The sequence below is a fragment of the Channa argus genome, chromosome 3 (assembly GCF_033026475.1).
Source record: "Channa argus isolate prfri chromosome 3, Channa argus male v1.0, whole genome shotgun sequence".
Classification (NCBI taxonomy): Eukaryota; Metazoa; Chordata; class Actinopteri; order Anabantiformes; family Channidae; genus Channa; species Channa argus.
In genome coordinates, this window is record NC_090199.1 from 3,231,525 (window position 1) to 3,252,500 (window position 20,976).

At 43.6% G+C, this 20,976-nt stretch overlaps 1 protein-coding gene across 1 annotated transcript in view; it reads right to left on the reverse strand.

The window, feature by feature from the left end:
• Positions 1-109: 109 nt before the first annotated feature.
• The window catches only part of gpr179 (G protein-coupled receptor 179), a 22,297-nt gene continuing 1,430 nt past the window's right edge, over positions 110-20,976 (reverse strand). Inside the window, exons 1-11 of the mRNA XM_067498872.1 lie at positions 20,020-20,976; positions 19,070-19,178; positions 15,076-15,172; positions 13,999-14,219; positions 12,719-12,787; positions 6,713-6,822; positions 6,380-6,618; positions 6,120-6,258; positions 5,902-6,004; positions 5,384-5,530; positions 110-5,008 (exon numbers count right to left, since the gene is read on the reverse strand). The exon at positions 20,020-20,976 is cut by the window's right edge and continues 1,430 nt beyond it. Coding sequence (XP_067354973.1) covers positions 2,087-5,008; positions 5,384-5,530; positions 5,902-6,004; positions 6,120-6,258; positions 6,380-6,618; positions 6,713-6,822; positions 12,719-12,787; positions 13,999-14,219; positions 15,076-15,172; positions 19,070-19,178; positions 20,020-20,918 — 5,055 coding nt within the window. The 5' untranslated portion in view covers positions 20,919-20,976 and the 3' untranslated portion in view covers positions 110-2,086. The remainder of the gene's footprint in view (positions 5,009-5,383; positions 5,531-5,901; positions 6,005-6,119; positions 6,259-6,379; positions 6,619-6,712; positions 6,823-12,718; positions 12,788-13,998; positions 14,220-15,075; positions 15,173-19,069; positions 19,179-20,019) is intronic.

Consider the following 20,976-nt stretch of genomic DNA (forward strand, 5'->3'; position numbering starts at 1 on the left):
TGTGATGAATATACTGCATGTTAACCTCAGGATATACAAAAATAAGTGTCTCAGTGGCGTTTTCCTCTCCCCAGTAGACTTCAGTGGAATTTGTCAAAATAATCTTTCATAGAAGTTGCATACAAATTTTGAAAAGAAAACATAAGCTCTTTCTCTATGCAAACAATGGCTATGTCACAACAACAGATTATTTTTTTTAAAACATACCAATAAGTTATAGTAACACTCATTCAAAAAAACACAAACATGCAACACGGCTCACAAAACTAGGTCACACCATCGCCATAAATCCTGGTGCAGTTTAACAGTGAAATCACCTGAACAAGACTTTAGCCCAAGTGCTGATAGTTGTTTCGAAAGGAGAAATATTGACACCTGATTTCACGGAACGGATGCTGGCATAGATGTGTAACTTAATTGCGTCAGTACACAAACGAATGTTTTGTTCCACAAGGCCCTTTTGCAAAAAGCGTTTTAAAAAGTTGCATTAGTATCGAACACTTAAAGTAATGATTCAGAACTGAAGTAGGGCCCCTCTTGATTAATATTAGCCATTAAAACCAACTATTATTGTCAGCAGCATCATCATCTCTTTGCATATAAATGGTCGAACAATAAAAGATGTCGTATAATTGAGTTTCTTTCAGAGACCGCTGCATTTTTGTCTTCCCACCTTGACCAGTGACTTTGTGTAACCACTTGACTTTATCGCCCTAACAATAACCATTTTTTGGTCCATTTTCTACTGAGGTTAAAGACTCTTAGCACATATCTACCTCCGGTCGATTTATTTAGCCACAAAATAAGTGGATTTGACATTGGAAGATAAAGACTTGATGAACTTTTGCACTAAACAAAGACTTTTTGTCCCCCAACACATCGACAGATCAACTTACAGCCCGTGTTAATGAGAGGAAACTTGTTTCTACATGTGCACCTGACTATTGTTTTAGGACAAGCCTAAAAAATTTTAGAACCTATTATTTAATTTACATTTTTAACTAATCTCTTGAAACTAAGTAATTAATTCATTGACTAGAGCGACTCCAGCTTTCCACTTTCTGCCTCGTATGTAGGTTTATTTGAATTTACACTTACAAACGGCGACTGTTGTGGCAAAGACTGTAACTGTCTACGATGAGAAAACCTTTGCACTTCACCAAAGTCTTTTGTTTTAAATACTCAAGTTGGACAAACCCCATTTTTCATTGAGGCTGAGGCTTCTAAAATTTTATTTCCTTTATCATTTTATGTTTAAATCTGAATAACTTTTATTGCAACTTAAATGTCTTCAAATTACAAAATATCTTATCAATTTACAATTTCACATTCTTTAAAGCTCATGTTTTTAAGGTGAGTTTCCAATGTTAATATCATTGTCGTATTATAGTGGAAAAGGTTTCCAGATTACTGCAGCCACATATTCACTTTGATTCAGGATTGTTATTCTTGCTTTTCTTAAGACTGAATCTAAACTGGAAGCATATCAATTATTGGCATTTAGTCATGAAATCCGTCACCTAAAGAGGTAAACATAGTTTTAGTAATCAATAAATGAAAGAGAATGATTTGGATTGCAGTCCTGGTTGCACTAGAGCACTTGACAGATAAAGAGTTTCATCGGTTATTTCCTGGTGCTTATTGTCTAATTGATTTAGTCCAGCCATGTCTCCAACATCCTATAAAGACACAATAAACATTTGAGTTTAATATGGGGGGTTGAAGCAGGAAGAAGAGGGACTTCATCTGATTGCTTTCAAATCCCTCCTCATTCCAAAAATGTCTGTCTGTAGTTCATTGCTGGATCAGTGAGGGAAGCAATACGTTTGCCATATGTGCATCTTGATTAGGTTTAAACAGCTTGAGTTGTCCAGCTCATCAAGTCTCTGCTGCAGGCGTCTCAGACAGACTTGTTCATCTTTGCCCGTTGCAGGGGAGCTGCTCCTAACCCTGCATCCTTACTTCTATGTGGAGTTAAAGACACTTAAAAGTTCCCCGTGACCATCAATGGGGAACCAGCATCATGGTTTTATAGACCTCCCCTATATTTCTGAGGACGAGTCAGAAATCAAAGGCTAGTTTTAGGTCAAAAGTCAGGTGGGAATACTAGAGCCTCAGCTGCACACTCTGCATCAGCATCTTCATCTTCTTCTGGAATGTTCTCGGGCTCCCATGTAAAAATGTCTGAGGCGTTGTCTGTGAATGACCCAGAGCTGCTCTCCCAGGGACACAAAGCGTCACGTCGGCCCAGGGCTACATTTGCTTTTGGCTCATCTGTTTGCTCTGGGCTGGTGTCTGCTGGAGTTTCTTCTTTCTGAAGTGGCGCCTGGTTCTGTGTGTCTTCACCTTGGACACTGCTAGGAATCTCAACCTCGCTTTTGGTTGACGTTTGTGGATCGTTGGGTTCTGCAGGACAAACATCTGCTCCCGTACTGTCTTGTTTTTTGAGAAGTCCTGGTTCCTCTGTCTCCCATGGGCAAACGCTTGCCCTTGCACTATCTTGTTTTTTGAGCACTTTTGGTTCTTCTGTCTCCCATGGACAAATGTCTGCCCGAATGCTGTCTTGTTTTTTCATGACTTTTGGGCCTTCTGTTTCCCAGGGACAGACATCTTCATGGGAATTTTTCTGTCTTTCTGATGATCTTGATTCTTCACTTTTAACTGCCACTTCCTCTGTTTCCCATGGACAAACATTTGCCCGGGCTGTGTCTTGCCGTACCTGACTCTCTGATTTTTCGGGGGTCTCTGGCTTACCTGATTCTGTTTCCCACGGACAAACTTCTGTTTGTCTTTCCCAGCCTGGTGGCGCAATGTTTGTTACTGCAGTTTTTTTAGGGGACTCGGTTTCCCAGGGACATACGTTTACCCTCGTGCTGTCCTTCTGCTGAGTCTCTACTGAAGCGTCTTTCAGAGGCGAGACATCCTTTAGTGAGTCTTCAGCTTCCCGAATATCTACCTTGATGCTCATTGGTGAAGTTGAGTCCGTATTAGTGACCTCAGTGCTCACTCCTTCCCATGGACAAATTTCCTCCAGAATTTTGGGAGGATCAGGGAAATCCCACGAACATCCTTCTGCTGTCTTGGTCACATTCTCACCCCAAAGTAAAGAAAGAGATTTTGTGTGTTCTTGTTGATCACTACCTAAAAGTTCTTTTGCTGCACCAGGATACACGGCAGGTCTCATAACTTCTTGTCGAATGGGCACTGTCAGTGTTCCCTTAGTGTCCAAACGATTAAGGTTTTCATAAACAACTTCAGCCTTGTCCTGAACATCCCAGGGACAAATATTAGCATATTCATTATCTTTGCTTACTGAAGGTTGGGACGTTTCTGCAGTCTCCCAGGGACACAACTCGGCTACATCTTTTAGAGACTGCAGTGGCTTTGAACCTTTTGACAGGTCAGTATGAGAAATGGTCGGAATGTCTTGTGATTCCCAAGGACACACTTCAGTATGATCCATTTCTTGTCTTTTCACATTCCCTTGCTCTTGAGAGTCCCATGGACATACATTTGTTCGTTCAGATACCTGTGATTCCCAAGGGCAGACTTTTGCTTTAACGCTCTGCTGGCCCTTTGTTCCTTCTCTTTGCTGCGAAGTACCTCCAATGTCCCACGGACAAATCTCTGCTTTGGAGACGTTACAAACTGGTGTAATTCGATTACTACCTCTTCTGTGAGTCGAAGGAGTTCTGCAGCTGCTGGCAGTTTCCCAAGAACCTATGCTACTACGTTTGCTGTTCTGCCGTGATAAAAACACATTTTCGTAAGTCCCATCTTTTTGCAAGTCGTCCATGTCCCAAGGGTAGACAGCAGATTTAACAACTACAAGTCGTCTTGGGCTTCGGTCTGAAGAATCCCCAGAGGAAAGTCTGATTGCATTCTGCTTTACAAGGCATGGTTTTCCATCTGCTGTTGTTAGGCTTCTTTTCGGCAGCGGTCTCCTTTCCATGCTTGGACGCCTGCTTGAAGATCCTGATCTGGGAGTTGTGGAAGCACTTTCCAGGCTTTTTTGTGAAGAAGCATTCTCTTTGTTTAGGTTTCCAGTAGGTCTGCTTCCTGCATCCAGTGATCCCATAAAGGATTTCACTGCAAGCCACTTAGTGGTGTTGCTGCGGAAAGAGAAGACACGCTGATCTTTTGTGATCTTGGGTCTTGGGGAGCCTGGTGCACTTACTGAGGCAGAAGCTTGGCGTTTGGTGTACTCCTTTTCAACTTGTGAGCCTTTGACAATGGACGGTTTCCTTTCTGGAGGTGGCAAATGATCCCAGGGACAGATCAGGGCCAGTGGAGATGCTGGCCTTGTTTCCTCACTAACTTCAGAGTTTGCATAGGTGACATGCTTTTGGTTTTTGTCCCCTGAATGTTCTTGTTCCATCTCCCACGGACAGACCTCAGACTTATCATATGACTCTAACTGGAGAGCGCTCCTTGTCTGGTCACTAATGGAAATGCTCTGCCTGGACCTTGTGAGCATTGTACTGCTTCTGTTAACTTTGGCCATATTCTCAGTGGAATGGGTAGAAGTGGAGGTGAGACTCCAGGTCTTATGAAGCCTGTTGTGATCAGGATGCAGGAGATTGGTATCTATCGTCAGATTCTGAGCACTGGCTGACTTACAAACTCCTGGTGGAATATCCAAAGAGTCTGTCTCAGATGGGTGCGATGATCTCTTCACTGAGTTGGCCTTTAATATAGAGTGATGATCACTTTGGGACTTACGCATGGATGGGGTTGGAGATTTAATCGAACTCTTGTAACTGATGCTAATAGTATCTGGAGACCTTCTAAAAGAGTCGGACTGATTTATGCTTCTACGGAAGGATCCATCTTTCTCCTCCCGGCTGCACTGTCGACTCACGGATTCCGGGATCTCTGCGATGCGCTTGATAATGGACCTCCCCAGTGCGCATCGAGAACTTCGCTTCTTTGGCAGATGAGGGTTATTTGCGGTCATCTTCTTCGTCTTGTGGACTTCTAACTGTGCATATAACTTCTTCAGTTCGTCCTGATGCATATGAAGAAGGGAGGGTATTGATAAAAGGGATTGGCGAGATGGACGAAATGGATGAGAGGGAAAGGCATGGAGAGGAAAGGTAAAAGATGTTTACATGCAAGAAGATCACAGTTTAGGATAAAAAGGGGTAGAGGGTGTTATAAGACATATACTCATTCGAGAGTTGATCGCATTTACTGTTATTTTAAGATTTTAATTATAATACATTTAAGATCTGTTTAAGTGTACCTACATGTGCTCATAACTGCAATTAAGGCACATTTAGATTTCTCATTTAAATTTGATGTTTGGAATTTCTTCCACCTTTTGTAAATGATGTCCCAAAGGAAAGTGATAACATCGTCCTGGAGGGACAAGAGAGTTTACCCGAAAGTCATCCGGGTCCACGCTGTTCTCGCTCCAGGCAGAGTGAAAGCTGCTGTTGAGATATGAACCCGATCGCCGCAGGTCCACTTCATCTTCATACACCTCTGCTGCGATCTCCTCTCTCCCAGGCTTTGAGACGTAAAGAAACTGGGGATTGCACACAAACACATTTTACACGTAAATATTTCATCTAGAAGAATCAAATACAACATACATATTAGTTTAAGATTATCTCAGTAGTTCTGACTGTGGTAACTTAAAGTAGTAAATATGAAAACGGATTTGCATGTGGTCTATCTGTCACTGAAGATGAGTAACGACACGTTACAAAATCACTGCTTTTCAGTTCCATTTTCTTCCACTTCGCAAATATTGTTTGCAAAATTTGTCCCATTACTCAGTTTTTGGGTTATAAATGACGTATTACACGTACATGATTATTGTTTGCTCACATGTGAATCGACGTAATTTAAAAATTGGGGTAAGATTTGCTGCTAGAACACAAAAATAGCGAGTACCTTGGGAATAAAGAGCAAGGCCAGAGTCACAGTGATGGTCACGTGAGTGTGCGTGAAGGAGAGCAGCAGCATCCAATCAGGATGGAGCGAAGGAAAGGTGAACCTGACGCAGACCGATAACACAAAATCAACTCACATTAGGTCACATTAGTCCACATATTCACTTCTGAGGGGTTTTCGGGGGCTCAGGCTCATTGGTCATGCCCCGCTGTTTTTACCTGAACAGGTGGAACATGGAGGAGAGAAGCAGCTCGTTGTGGATGGCGATGCCCATGTAGCGGGGCTCGTGGAAAGCTGAGGGGACGGGCCTGACGGCAGTCCACAGGCAGCTTCCCCAGCACAGGAACAGAAGCTCAGCTGCAGGAGCAGAAGGTAAAATTAAGAAGATGTCTTTAGTTTGTTTTAGTTGTGTTTTCAAGCAATCTAAATGTAAGAATGTATTAAATAATGTGTAAACTGCTGGCTTTGGGCTACTCACCTACGGCCATCATGTAGTCCCAGCGGTCCACGTAACACAGGTTGAAGCCTTGTCCTTCAGACGTGTTGGTTGTGATGAACACTGGGATGTTCCTGTCACGGTTCTGGAGGACACCAACTGTCCACGCACACAGGAACCAGCTGACTGTCATCAGCATCACTGCCAGAATCCTCAGCAAGTGGAGGCTGGACATGTAGGGGACTCTCTGGGCCGTGCGCGAGAGGAACACCTTCAGCACCCTGTGGAGAAAAGACCCAGATCTTTGGTTTGTCGAGATTTTTATATCAGATTATGATATGAAGTTAATGTGAAACAGAAGAAACCAAAACCTACCTGTACATTTTCAGAGTCACTGTGCCGTACACAATGGAGAAGCCCAGCATCCGGACCCAGCGGAGCAGGATGCACCTGAAAGTACTCGGCTTGAAGTACAGGATGAAGACCTGCATAGACAGAAACACATTAAATATACAGCAACTCTGTGGAAAAATGTTTCTACTGGTGAGTTTCTACTTCTATTACAATACTACTGCTACTACTAATAGTTCCAAGAAGTACTTCTATCATTACATTTACCACAAGTCGTGTCACACCAAGCCAACACCAAAGAACTAGAGCTCAGGAAGACCAGCTGCTGCTCCACATGGGACCGTGTATGTACAAAACCATAGACAAAGCAGCATTAGCTTTTCATTTTCACACCACTCTCACTGACCACAGGAAGTTTATGACTACTTATAAACGTCATGGGTATATGTCTAATAACAAGTTACAACAACGGCACATGTCGTACCGTGGTCTCTTCTCATGCATTGATTCACTAAGCTGAGCAGCCAATCAGAATGGTCCCTTTCACCAATGGGCCGAGGCCAAGATGAGGCCGACAAACGCTCCCAGACAGGCACCGGTCGGCTTGATGTGTCCAAATATGCTGTTGCTGTTACTAATGCTTAACAACTTCTACTAATAATTTTAGGCCCCACAATTAGAGTACTTCTATGAATATTACTGGTGTCTTTAAAGTGTTGTGCAAGTACCAGCACTACTCCTACTACTACCCCTACTACTATCAATGCTGCTGCAACTATCGCTTCTAATACTATGGCTAGATTTCGGTTATTAACAAGACCAGTACTTTAAATTCAACTACAGCTACACTGCTTTGACTGCTGATACCGACTACTATCAGTAATATTAATACTAACAATTATTACTATCACTAATACTAATTTTGTCAGAAAAACATTGGCTGATTGTTAGAAAATAGACCCTCTCGTCAGATCTTTTGTGTCTCTTTTAATAACTGCTTTTTGTACTTCTTTTCAGTGGTTTTGGGATGTTTTGGTGTGTTTTGTGATAATTTTGTGTCTGTTTGTGATATTTTTGCTTTCCTTCGGAAGTTTAAGGTGTCATACAGAGGTTCCTGGTTTTGGGTTTCTGAGAGGCCCTTGGGCCTGTGTCTGTTGAGCCTGTTCAGCAATACTACCAAGATATCTACAGTATCATGTTGGATGGAGAAAATTTCTGCTAAAGAAAATTAGAGATCAGTTATCAAAGGGAAACTGATGGCACTCAGTAAAAAACGGTTTAACAAAGATGCCGTCAGACAGCGAGGAACAAAATAGTTCAAACATAGTTCAACGTCAAATCTTCTTGTGTGGAAAGGAAATGAAGACAAGCGCATGGAGTAAAACTTAACGTTATTAATGGTCTCAGTCAGCCACATTCAACATCAGGCTAAACCTTTGCCTGTGTTCAGTAAGTAACAATAAAATGACTGTAATCCAGGAATTAAAGCTCAATCTGCTGCGTCAGTCTTTGTTAGTCACTGTGGATAAGAGCATTCGCTAAAGTCTGAAGTCTGAATGCAAATTTACATAACTGCATTAAAACCACTCATAAAGGATAAACGACTGAATGCATATCGAATCAGAGACAATGTGCAGTAATCATCCAGAGGGCGGCAGCTTTAATCTTCACAAATGACCTCCACTCAAAGGCAGATGGGTCTCTGGGTTAAAAATGGGGCTTGAGAAGCAAACGATCTGATTGGTTGAGATTAACTTGAATTATATATTTTCTTTAATTTAGTAAAAATAAAATACCTTGTGTTGTGACCGCTAACGTGAAATTAATCAGGATAAATCACATCACTGCCCTTCTCACATCCAGCAGTTACAGAGCAACATGATTTTACATTAAGACGTGTTGAGACCTGAGACGTGTTTGTGTCCACTTGATGAAACAAGGTCCAGTATTCAGTATGTTTTTCCTCTGCATTTGGTCTCTACCAGCTCCTGATAGAAATTCTGTCTCTTTAGCTACTAAATGCTCCACTATGTTCGTTAGCCATCGTCTGACTAGATGGATCATTGACTGGTCTTTTAAACTGAAAAATGACCCATGACAGTGAAAATAACTGGAGACAAAAAACATCCAAACATGTTGCTACTTTGCAAAACATGCAAATTCTAGAAAAAACACAGGTGCAAAAAAACTCTTTTTAATACGAAACAAAGTAGTAGATTTTATTTGGAAAAAAATATAGTGAGCTGTTGAGAAATATTCTAATTCTAGGAAAATTTAGTTCTATAATTCATATTTACCCTCATTGATAAGGGAACAGGTCAGTGACGGCCACCTCAGTTTGTCACTTAAAACCAGTTTGAATAAATATGATGAAAGAATATAGGAAACTTTAGCCACGAGCTAGATCTGAGCTACCTGTTTGTCAAGTTTTTCATATTCTAAGTCACAACCTTGGTCTGTGGTGCTGATCCAGTCCATGAGTACAGTCTTTAGGCACTGACATAAGTCTAACTCTTTTAAGATACAGTGATCAGCCACAACTTTAATTCCATCTGGTAATTTTTAAATAAAAACATCATATGAGGGCATCATATAAGCATAACCAGAGGGTTGGAGATTCACGCCCCGCTCTTCCCAAAGTGTCCCTGAGCAAGACACTGAACCACCAACAGCCCATCCCCATCCCCAGTAGAAACTGGTGAGGGTTGTGTCTGGAAGGGCGTCCGGCGTAAAAACTGTGCCAGATCAACACACACAAAAAAGGTTTTATAAAGATATTATGAACTAATAAAGGCTGATGTATCATTATGGCTTAATCACCTGTCGGCACATAAAGTGGTTAAAATCAGCTCCACCTTTACCAACAGTGACCTTTGACCTATGTCATCTTGTTGCTCAAACTATGGACTTTGTAATCATGGTCAAACTGCCTTTCCTGAGCTCTGCCACATGACATCATCTGAACTCCTAATAATAAAAACACCTCCGGGTGAGGTCATCTGGAGGAGCTTTTTAGCTAGACGCAGAAAAATATTTGAATATAGGGAAGTCAGAGGTAAGTTTAAAATAATTAATGTACTTTTACATCCTAAACTAAAGCCATAGAAAGCAAGTTGAAATCAGTGAAGTTGCCCTTTAACACTTTCAGATGTGTCCTGATTGCTATAACTATGCTTATCAGCACTGCAGGAAAACAGAGGCAGGTTGAAAACACCACCACAGAAGAAGAAGAGAGTTTTAATTCCTCACATCAGCTGCCAAAATAATGGATTTTTCGGTTCAGTAGCTGGTAATCCACTAACTGAACTGCCAACGTTCTCCACATCAGGAAAACCTTCCAAGGGGAGTTTTGACGTTTTATAATGATCCGATCTCCTCTTTGGCAGCTAAAGCTGACCGTATTTCCAATGTAGCGCTGTGGATTTGTGGCACTGGTTGTAACACAAAGGGGATTTTAAGAACATATTAGTTGTTGTGTTATATAGTAATAATGAGTCGGTGAAGGTTCTCAGTCATCCAGGTTTGGTTTCATGAAGCTTGAATCATGTCAACTGGACTTTTCCTTGGTTAGAAACGTTTCGCTACGTATCCAAGCAGATTCACACATTAACTCTGTCTGTTTTCCCCCGTAGTTGTCTTTGTCCCTCTCTGTCTCCCTCTCTCTGTCCCTCTCTTCAGGTGTCCCCCGGCTTTGGAGCCGTGTGTTTTCCAGTGTGCAGCTACTGGTCCAACCAACCTGACCGATGTTTTGTTGTTGCTCTTTTTCTTTTCTCTCTCCACTTTCCACTCACCCCAACCGGTCAATGCAGATGGCTGCTCACCCTGAGCCTGGTTGTGTAATGATTAAGACCCTTACTCCCTAAACCCTAAGATGGGGGTTGTTAGGTGTGGCCCCCTTTGTGAACCAAAGAGTCTCTACACAAGAGGTTGGCCCAGTACAGGAGAAGCAACGCCTCAGGACCAGAATCAGCAGTGTACCTACACCTGAAGGACGAAGGACACTTTGAGGATGACGATGTAGACATTTTGGACAGAGAAGACAGATGGTATGAGAGAGGAGTGCGTGAAGCCATTTATGTTCACATAGGACGAGGCCTCAGGCACAACCACTTCGAGACCACCTCAACATCCACCAAGAGGGACACACCTAACGAGTCCCCAAAAGCTAAACATTAAAACCTTTGAGAGGGATGATTGAATCAAGAAGCTATTCACAACATAATTTTAGGAATTCACAAGGCCAACGTCTCTCATATTTAAGACTGATCTGATACCAGTGCTACCAGATGCCCACAGTCTGGATAAATGTGGCCCTGGTTTGTCTCAGCCTGACACACTCATCCACCTCACTTAAACCTGGGCTTCCTTCCTAATCCTAAAAACAAATCCTAATTCAGGATTGTCTCCTGTACCTGCCAAGATGGCAACGAGTGGGGAAAAAAGCAAATCCAGGTCTCAGAAATCCTAATGTTGTTGTCAACAATGTTCCAACCTTATTTTTTAATCTACAGTCTGTCCACCCTACGGCTGACACGTATTAACTACATTCACAATTTTGAGCTACATCATTTGTGCTTTGAGGATTATCATGTCCTGCTACTCCACTGTATAACTCCACTAAATCTGTGCGTTGAGTATTGTCCTTTGAATCTGCTACATTTATTTGATAAATGTAAACTAATGCACAATAATAATATCAACAAATAAACGATGGTGTGTTATTATAGGTACTTAAATTTAAGAATATTGATCCATAGTGAGAATTTTACTTTTCAGCGGTTTATAAAGTTATTAAATGTAGCTCTACTTTTACTAGCTGCAACATTGGAGTGTACAATACAAAATATTAACTTAAAAATACAAAAAGCTTGGGAAGATGTGTAAAGTGTAAATAAAAACAAAATGCAATGATTTGCAAATTTCATCAACCCGTTTTTCACAATAGATCATAAACACCATATCAGATGTTGAGATATTTTTACATTTCATGGAAAACATTTAACTCAAAATGTTCATCATTTTGAATTCGATGGCAGCAACACAACCTGTTACAGCTTTTTTTTGAGATGTGTTCCCATCAAATTCAAAATGATCTAATTTTTTGTATGAAATGTAAAAAGATCTCAGTGTTTCTACAAAATGCAATGAAACTACTTTTTTAAGTAACTACTTCTCTTAAAATGTTTAAACCACTGAATGTGATACTGTTGAGTTGAGGATGCAGGATTTGTACAGTGGGGTAATTAAATAGAAGATCTGAGCACTATGTTTATTAATTGATAACTTATTCGTTCAGTTTCCGTTGTTTATCTGAAGGCAGGTCCCGGTGGCAGCAGGCTCACTAAGGTGGCCGCCATCGGTGTGTGAGTGTGTGTGTGAATGGGTGAATGGGAATCAACATTGTAAAGCGCTTTGGATAAAAGCGCTGCAGAAGGCAGCGGGTTCGAATCCCACCCAACCAGGTGTGGCCCTGCCCATCCCCCTGGTGTGACCCCCTATTTAATGGATGGATTTAAAGGACTGTGGTATGCAACTGTATATTTATTGCACTAAACATGATGATCGATTTTATCTTTGGAAATGAATCCACCATTGTGCAGTTAAAAGAAGCAGAGCTGCCATAAAAACAATCTATTACCATGTTCACATTTGACATTAAACTAAAAGAACGATCAATAATCTCCAGTAGGAGCTGTGAACACACGGGAGGAGTCAGCAGGAACGAGCTGCATCGATTGACGCTTTCAGATAGATGGATAGAAGGTGGCGGCTGACTTACGTTAACGGCTCTTTAGTAGGAAAAATTAATCTAAAGACTGATTGATGATCTATCATTGGAGCATAAGCATGTTATGAAAACTGTCGACTGCACACACACACACACACACACACACACACACACACACGTCCTCACCCCGTTCACCCTCCCCCAGATCGTCCATTATGGTTTAATCCATGTGCTGTGCAGTGATCTGTAAAGAGCTCTAATCTGCGGCGCTCTCAGCGCTGCCAGATCAGTCACTTACTCACCGGGAAGTAGAGGAGCAGGGATCCGAACAAGATCGTCTCCAGCAGCAGGAGACCCGACGCCCGGATCCTCTAAAGGGACAAAAACAGCAAGTTAAAGTCACAGTGCAAAGACATGTCAGGACAAGTTAGAGGACCAATAGGTTTTCACATTGTACTGTAACTGCTGTTTCTGTGAGTGTGTAAGAAGTTTCTGATGTGGTTTTTACAGGAGAAAAGGCTGCAGACGGGGAAAGACGTCAAGTGTCTAAATGAAAGGACAGACATCTTAATTAAAACAAGTCCAACGACACATTAAAAACTAACACAAACTGGCCTGTAGGAGTCTAAAGGTCATAGTTCATGTAATTCAGACAGTGCTGGTAAAGATTCAGCCTTTGGTAAAATCTTTTTATGTAAAAGTCACGGGAAGAAAGGACATTCTGAACATGTGATTCTATTTTAGCAACCTTTTCGTAAAAGTTGCAGTTTTATACAATGAGGATATTTCAATCGGCAAGTCACAAGTATCCAGTGATGCACTTCAGCATTTAGATTGTCTGACTGCAGTGGTGTTTAGCTTTTTATGCTCATGTTCGAGCATTTGCTGCATTCGGATAATGTGAGACAAAGAGTGATCAGGTTAAATAGATGAAAATCCTCAATGCTGACTTCACACGATGTGTTAAAAACATAATCTCTGTCTAACCTTAACCAAAGTGCTTTTGTAGCCCAATCGAAACCACACACGAGACTCGAACTCATGTGTTAGCACGACCGTCCTGAGCGTTCTACACATGCCCGTCTTAGGATCACTAGCAACGGTAACAAACGCAGTCACAGAACAGATTCCCAGGATGCGGTGGGGGTGGATGCGTGGGTCAACACAGCCGAGGCCTGAGTTTGAGTCCAGTGTGAAAACCTTCAGTTGCTTTGTTGTAATTGTCGCGAATCATGAATTGAAGTGAACGTGTGGCATTTTTCCAACACCTAACAGGTTTATGTCGTCCCTAACCAAACCAAACCCTGGTGTCCTTATGCCGAACAATGGTGCCAAAGCATCACGTTTCTCCTTTTCAGAAAGAGAAATTAAAGTAATATTCTGGGAGCATCATTTGCGTTGGATGCTAATACAACAAATGCTAACTTTTCTTCTCTTCTCTTCTGTTATCAAAGGACATCTGCTTATGTCTTATGTGATAAAAGCACATGTGCTTCAGTTATTTTGGCCACAATGCATCATGCCTCAGCGTTTGTTACAGCTTGACTGTCAGCGCCTCGCTGAGCCAGAAGGCCTGACTCACCCGGTTTCGACGGTGTCTGTAGGCCACCGTCATGCTGATGAAGATGAGGAGCATGAAGACCCCCTGGACAGCCAGCACGGTGGCCCTGAGAGGCCAGTCCTCCTGCACCCAGCAGGGGGCCCCATCCCGACAGCTCTTACAGCCTGGCCAGCACGGGAGACAGATGGGCATGTTCGGGTAACACACGCCGCCGCCGTCACTCTGGTTCACGGAGCCGCCATCTGCGTGGCACACACACACATGCATGGACACCTACACAAAGCCATGTCTCCAAACTCCAAACCCTCCCAGGGGACACACGGAAATAAACTCTTTCGGGACATTCTAGGTAACATTTACATGGCTCTGAAAGCAGCAAAACGATGCATTTGTTGAGCGGGAAGCTTGAGATGGATCGTGTCCTTCATGTGTCTGAACTTAAGTTGTTTTTTGGGGCATTAACGGAAGAAGTTTGGTGGATTTGTCCTGGCGGTGGTTGGATTAGGCCTGTATGACATGAATGTTAATAGGTCTTGTTTAAAAGTCCCCGAACTCAGCTCAGAGACACAAGATCAACAAGTGACATGTGAAAACTGAAAATGACACAAAATGACCTAAAGTGTTTGCATAATAATTACACACACACACACACACACACAGACACACACAAACAGAAACCAACAACCAAAGAGACGAAATGAACACACAGTTAGTAAAATTAGCTTGACAGTGTGATTTGTGTTCTTTCTGTGTGTCTTTCAGTCTGGGGGGGGGGGGTCCTGTGGAGGAGAGATCATTTCATGGAGAGGTGCCTCCTTACACTGTCCACATCAGATGAATCTAACACAAACTGGCCTGTACAGGTCCAAATAAGTTCCTGCTTGTTTCGCTCTCAGTGTCTGGACTTTCTGCTCAGACACAACTAGACAGACTCTAAAGGCTCCGTCGTAAAAACGCGTGCTTGTCAGCAGCCTGTAGCTGAGTTTGTCACTCAATAACAGACCTTTTCAACGACGAGGACCAAGAAGAGAAGTCTGAGGACCAACTGTTGTAGAAATGACTTCATCCTGGTTCAGCTGCTTCACTCGCTTCACTTACCGAAGTCCAGAGGGGACGTCTCAGGGTTGTAGTAGCCGTCTTTACAGCGGCAGCAGTACTGACCCAGTCGAAAACCTCTGCCTGAAATTGGAACACACTACAGAGGGGAAACAAAAAAGGCCAAATCAGCAAATGTTTAACAGCAATGAGAACACGTTGGGTCATTTTAATTGTGCTACGGATCATCTTGTGTTTCCCTCACTGACTTTATTTTACCCACTTTGGCATCTTCTCAATCAAGTTCAGCTTCTTATGTAGAGTTGGCAGCTTTTTTCCAGTGACGAGTAAAATCCACACGATGCTTTTTACGCTGTGAAACTCGGCAGTGTTACATTAAATTTCCACAAACTAGACTTTAAATAACTTGATGTGACCTGTCTGACCAAGAATTCATAATTATTGCTGGTCCTTCTCTCATGGATATTAATATTTGTTAATGAACATTTTTCAAAACATTACGTGTCCCTACAGACCCAATCTACGAAAAACGTACATCCTGCAAACTGGGCCAAGATGGCGTCGCAAACTGCCTGCCTGCTGTTTTATGATCATCGGGGCTTTGGTGAGTCTCTTTTTGCTGGGGGGTGTAGCAGACCAACAGCTTCCAGCTTGGTCCAGGGTTATTTTGCACCACATGCCCTTCCTGCCGCAGCCCTCACAGTTTATCCTGAGCCTGGATAAAAATCCCAGTCTTGAAGTTTGGGTGGGATTTGAACCCACGGTAGTAAATGTCTGTAAACAAGGACCTGCTCGCACATTTATGCCTCCACCTCATTAACCCCCGACAGTCCACCCCTGTGCTGCCTCTGCCTAGTTACAAAGACTGTGACATGACAGGTTCATGTAGGCGAGGCCTTTTCCCCAAGAGACCGAAGTTTGATCCCAATGTGAAACAACTTTCTGTTGCTGTTATTGCTGCTTTGTACGTCATTGTAAGTCGCTGTGGATAAACGTAAATCACGTTACGTGACAGAGGCAGTGACTAAGCTGACCATGTGTATTTAGTGCCTAAACCCAACCAAACCATTATGTTTGCACAGTTTTAATCCAGGGTTTTTGGCAGTTTTGGATGAAAAACTGCGTTACACTAGCTGCCGTTTTGGTGCCAGTGTAAAACATGGCAGCCGCCATTTTGGTTTAATTTTAGCAGAGACTTCTGTTGGTCATATGAGATGGTAAAGACAAACATGTGTGGTCCTTAAGGTCTGAGGTCTTGTTGAATGCAACATTAATGGTTAGTTGTTGATAATAAGGATCATGCAGTAAAGGACGACAGTTTGCTGCACATTAACATAACTCTATCAATCTGAGGATGTAAATGATGTAAATGTAAAAGGATTTTGAATTTAAATCAACCAGAAACTGACAAATGAACAGGATAAAACAGGACTAGCGCTGTGTGTGTCCCAGGCTTAAAGGGCAACTTGGCTTTAGTTTAGGGTATAAATGCACATCCATGCTTTTAAACTTCGCGATGACTTCTCTGTATTGAAATATTTTTCCAATTCTAGCGAAAAACATTCCTCCAGATGACATCACCCAGAGGAGTTTTTCATCATTAGGAGTTCAGATGATGCCATCTAGAGGAGCTCTGGAAAAGCAGTTTGACCCTGATTACAAACTCTATAGTACGAGCAACAAGATGACATAATCTGAACTGAAGGTTCCTTCGAGTGATGTCATCTGGAGGCATTTTTCAGCTAGAAGTACAGAGATTTTAATGTAGGGAATTCAGAGGGAAGTTGAGGGCGTCATTTAATTTCAGTGTCACTTTTCGCATGTCGCTGCGAAGGAAGCAAGACCTGCACGAATAAAGGTTCAAAACGGGGTCGTGTTCCTCCCTCTCACTCGGTTTCGTCGCAGAGTTTAGCCAGGACGCACACACACCAACACACACAGACACACTTGGATGCACTGTGTGTTAATCTAAGATAAAAGCTAAATGGATACATAATGCCTCCACTGAGAGCATTATCCTTTTCTAGAGAAATCCTGTTCCCATGCACGCATGCACACACACCCTTTGAAATGTATATACAAACTCACAAACCCCTTATGAGATGCTCTAGGACCTAATGGCACAGACTGAATATTAGTGTGATATGGATTAGAGTGGACACAGCAGTCCCTTAATTCTCTTCACGGTCGTGTCTCAATTCATCAGACCGTTGTTGTAAAATCACTCATGTGTCACGTTTAACCTGAAATCTGGTGTTTTTTTCCGTAAACGCAATCAGGAAATTAAGCTCCGATAAATGAAAGTACATCTCAAAACATGGAGTCAAGTATTGCATTTCGTGTTTGCAATCTCTACCTTCATGAAGGAGCTTCCACTTTAGGAAACTATGCTGCATCACATACATGATGCACACATGCATTAAATTAAGGAAATACGTCAGGCAGGTGCTGTCTGATTACGCAGTTATTGTCTCACTAGTGCTGTGCAGGTCAGATCAAGGCTGCATGGAGCCACAGTGGCACTTTGAAATGGGAAAGTCAGTTGGTAAGGCAGCATCCACCGTGCACAGGGTCACTGGTTGGACTCCCAGTCCCTCCTTGCTATGTGTCGGAATGTCCTTGGGGGAGACACCGAACCCCAAGTTGCCGCCGGTGGGTCGTTGAGCACCTTGCATGGCAGCCGCCATCACTGGTATCGAGTGTGTGTGAATGGCTGAATGGGAAGCAACATTGTAAAGTGCTTTGGAGAAAAGCGTTGTTTAAGCAGAGCATTTATCATCATCATCATCATCATCGCTTAATGGCAAACGTTTTCCTGACAGCTATGGTTGGCTCCGTTTTCAGATTCTCTGTTGGGTTGCTGCAAGTTTGAAGCCCAAACCTTCTTGATTTTAGTCTTTTGCGGCTGGAGAACTACTGGGTCACTGCCGCTCTGCAGTAAGATAAGCTAACAGCTTAGCTTGTTAAAAACTGGTTACATGCTGTAGTTTCACGTTAGCACTACATGGTGGTTGATGACCGGTTGGCTCTGTATGCGGTCGATAGACGGGTGCGGTACTGCGTGTTAGTGCAGAGATGACTTTCTGGGAGGAGAAATGGCAAAGACAGGTGACAGCAGTGCAGGACAAGTCTGCATGAGGCGCACACACGGAAGCATGACGACTCTAAACAGAACACAAATCGAGACGTTAGTGGGCAGAAATGAGACGGGACAGGACAGGAGAAAGTGGGTGACCCAGTACACGCTCTGCTCAGCCAAAAGGTTTGAGTCCTCTAAGCCAGGTAGGACACAGGACAGGACAAAGGGTGTCACGTGGATTTGGGGATTTTTAGGACTTCGCTTGTGTTTCAGACCTCTGTGAGCGCGGTGCATAAAGGGGAAGTATGTCAGCGGGGCTGGATTATCACCATAATCCATCAGATCATCCTGCATCCCGCCGCCCAGCACAGCCATCTTTAAATAGACAGCTGAGATGAGAGGCGGAGGATTGGTCTGGACAAAGAGGACGGCGGGGAAAAGGCAAACTGAAGCACAAGGATGAGTGGTGGTGATGGAGCAGATAGAAGAAAGGAAGTGTGAAGGGGTGAAAGCATGAAAAACCACACAATGAGCAGAGACGGGAAGAGCTTAAGCCATGTTACATGTGTTTGTGTGATGTAACTAAAAGTCAGCACCGTGATTTAATCAGTTTACACAGCTGGAGAACACACACTCCAAGCTGCACGTCCATGTCCACCAGGCTCTGCCTGGCACAAAGTCTGTTTGTGTAGGTTTGTGTGAGGCACGAGTGAATTTCATGAACCAAAGTTAAACACGGTTTATGTCGAGATCATTGCCGCCGTTTTTCTTAAGTTCTTACACATCAAAGTCATGTTGTTGGAGTAAATACAACAAAGGAGATTCTTCCTGCTGCTGCTGTCAGTGCTCATTCCATGTGTGGAACATGTCTTATTTATATGTAGCTTTGATTGTAGTATGAATAAAATTTAGAGAAACCCAGCAGCTCATAGTGTGTCTCTGTGTTGTTGCGTTTACCTCCATGGTCGAGCGATTGCACTTGTGCGTATCAGCAAACCAGCCGTCTCCCACTGCACACTGGTCCAAGTCGATGTTTTGAATGTTGACGTCCACACGGATCACACCTCTGACACAAGACACACACACACACACACACACACACAGGAGTAAAAAAAGATGGAAAACATCCAAATATCATCAGATTCATTGGAATAATTCTGTAGCTCAGCGTTTCATCTGCAGAGACCTGCATGTCCTTTAGATGGATTCCATTTCAAATGTCAGATTTTATCCAACGCTGTTCATTCAAACACAATTTTTTTTCCCCAAAGCTTATCAACCATTTCTCCGGAGCACTGGAGGAAAGGTCACAGGCACCAACATAGAACTAGAAAGGAAGGTGAAATACAAAAAGCTGGCGCTGCAACGTTCAAAGCTTCCATCCTTTTGTGCACGTAAGTAAAAAGTATTCGCACTCTCAGTCTGGTTTACTGGCGCTAAACGGATGGTCGTGCACTCTAGCTTCATTCAAATCAACAAAACTCAACAAAACTCAGTGAAAGCTGTTTGTCCAACACCTGTGACAAATAGATTCGCTCATGTCTGTACAGTGTTGTTACATGGTGCTACTGCAATGGAAGGTGCTGTATATCTTAGTATACGGTAGCTGCACTGCATGTTGGGAAACATCACTATCATCACCACTCAGCAACAGAGAAGCACTATGTTTTATGGGTCTTAAACATTTCGGTTGCTAACAAGTGGCTAAAGGAGACTACAGATGTTGTTGGCCTACAACCACCCACCACACCAGGAACCAACGACCTCCTGAAGCTGTGATGCGGGACTTTCTGACCAAACACTTTGACAATAAAAACCAAATGTCACCAGCCCCATGAAATGTGATTACTGAAACAGTGTGTGTGTGTGTGTGTGTGTGTGTGTGTGTGTGTGTTTCAGGCCTTAACCTGAACTCTGGCGTCAGGTCGGGCTTCAGGCCGTAGAAGGATGTGGACAGAGTGAGCATCCAGCTGGGCACGAAGCGTCCGTCCTGACAGTCTAGGAAGGGGGCACTTGCCCAGCGCACCCCGCTGCGATTGGTCACGTAGCTGTCCCCCTGCCCCCACTTGGGTGTATCCAAGGTGCTGAGGTCGTTGAGGAGCACCCGTCTGGACAGGGCAGCCGCTGGCTGGTTGGACTCGGGAAATTTTAATCTTACGAACCAGCTGTCATCGGGGGCCGGGGCAGGAGGGTGCAGGCTCTGCCACGTCTTGGATAAGTCCTGCAGGACTATGGTCTGTATTTTGGCTGTTTTGTTGCGGGTGGCACGGAGCACCAGCTGCGGGACCTGCACGGTGGGATCGGCATCGAACGTGAGCAGGGCCCGCTGGATCATCACGTCAGCCTCCAGGAGGGCGCGGACCAGAGCATGGTACCACTCCATGTCCTCCTGAACCGTACTCTCCCGCAGGTCGCTGGCCTGGAAGATCATGTTGAGGAAGTTGGCCGTGTTGGCCAGTGCATTCATAGCTGACCGGAGGGGGGCACCGAAGCTGCTGGGCAGGGGACCAGGCTGTCCGGGAGAACTGTACGCTCGTGAGCAGCGGCCCCCTTCCAGACTGGAGGGGTCTCCGGTGTACAAGAAGGTCTCTGCTGGTGACCAGTCATCCTCTGTGGGACCTTGCGATGGTGTCACTGCAAATCCAGAAGGCTCTGGGTCTCTGGTGGAGACCTCTAAGGTTACCGTGCTGTTTCTTAAAGAGTCGGTGTTGTTGTCTGCCTCCACCTTGACCCCTGAGGAGAAGTCTGGAGTTGGCTGTGCTGTGGCGAGGGACGGGAGTAGAAGAAGGAGCCAAACGGAGCCCATCCTGAAATCAATCTCAAAGAGGAGCAGGGGAGGGAGTGACTGGGTCACACACCTACAT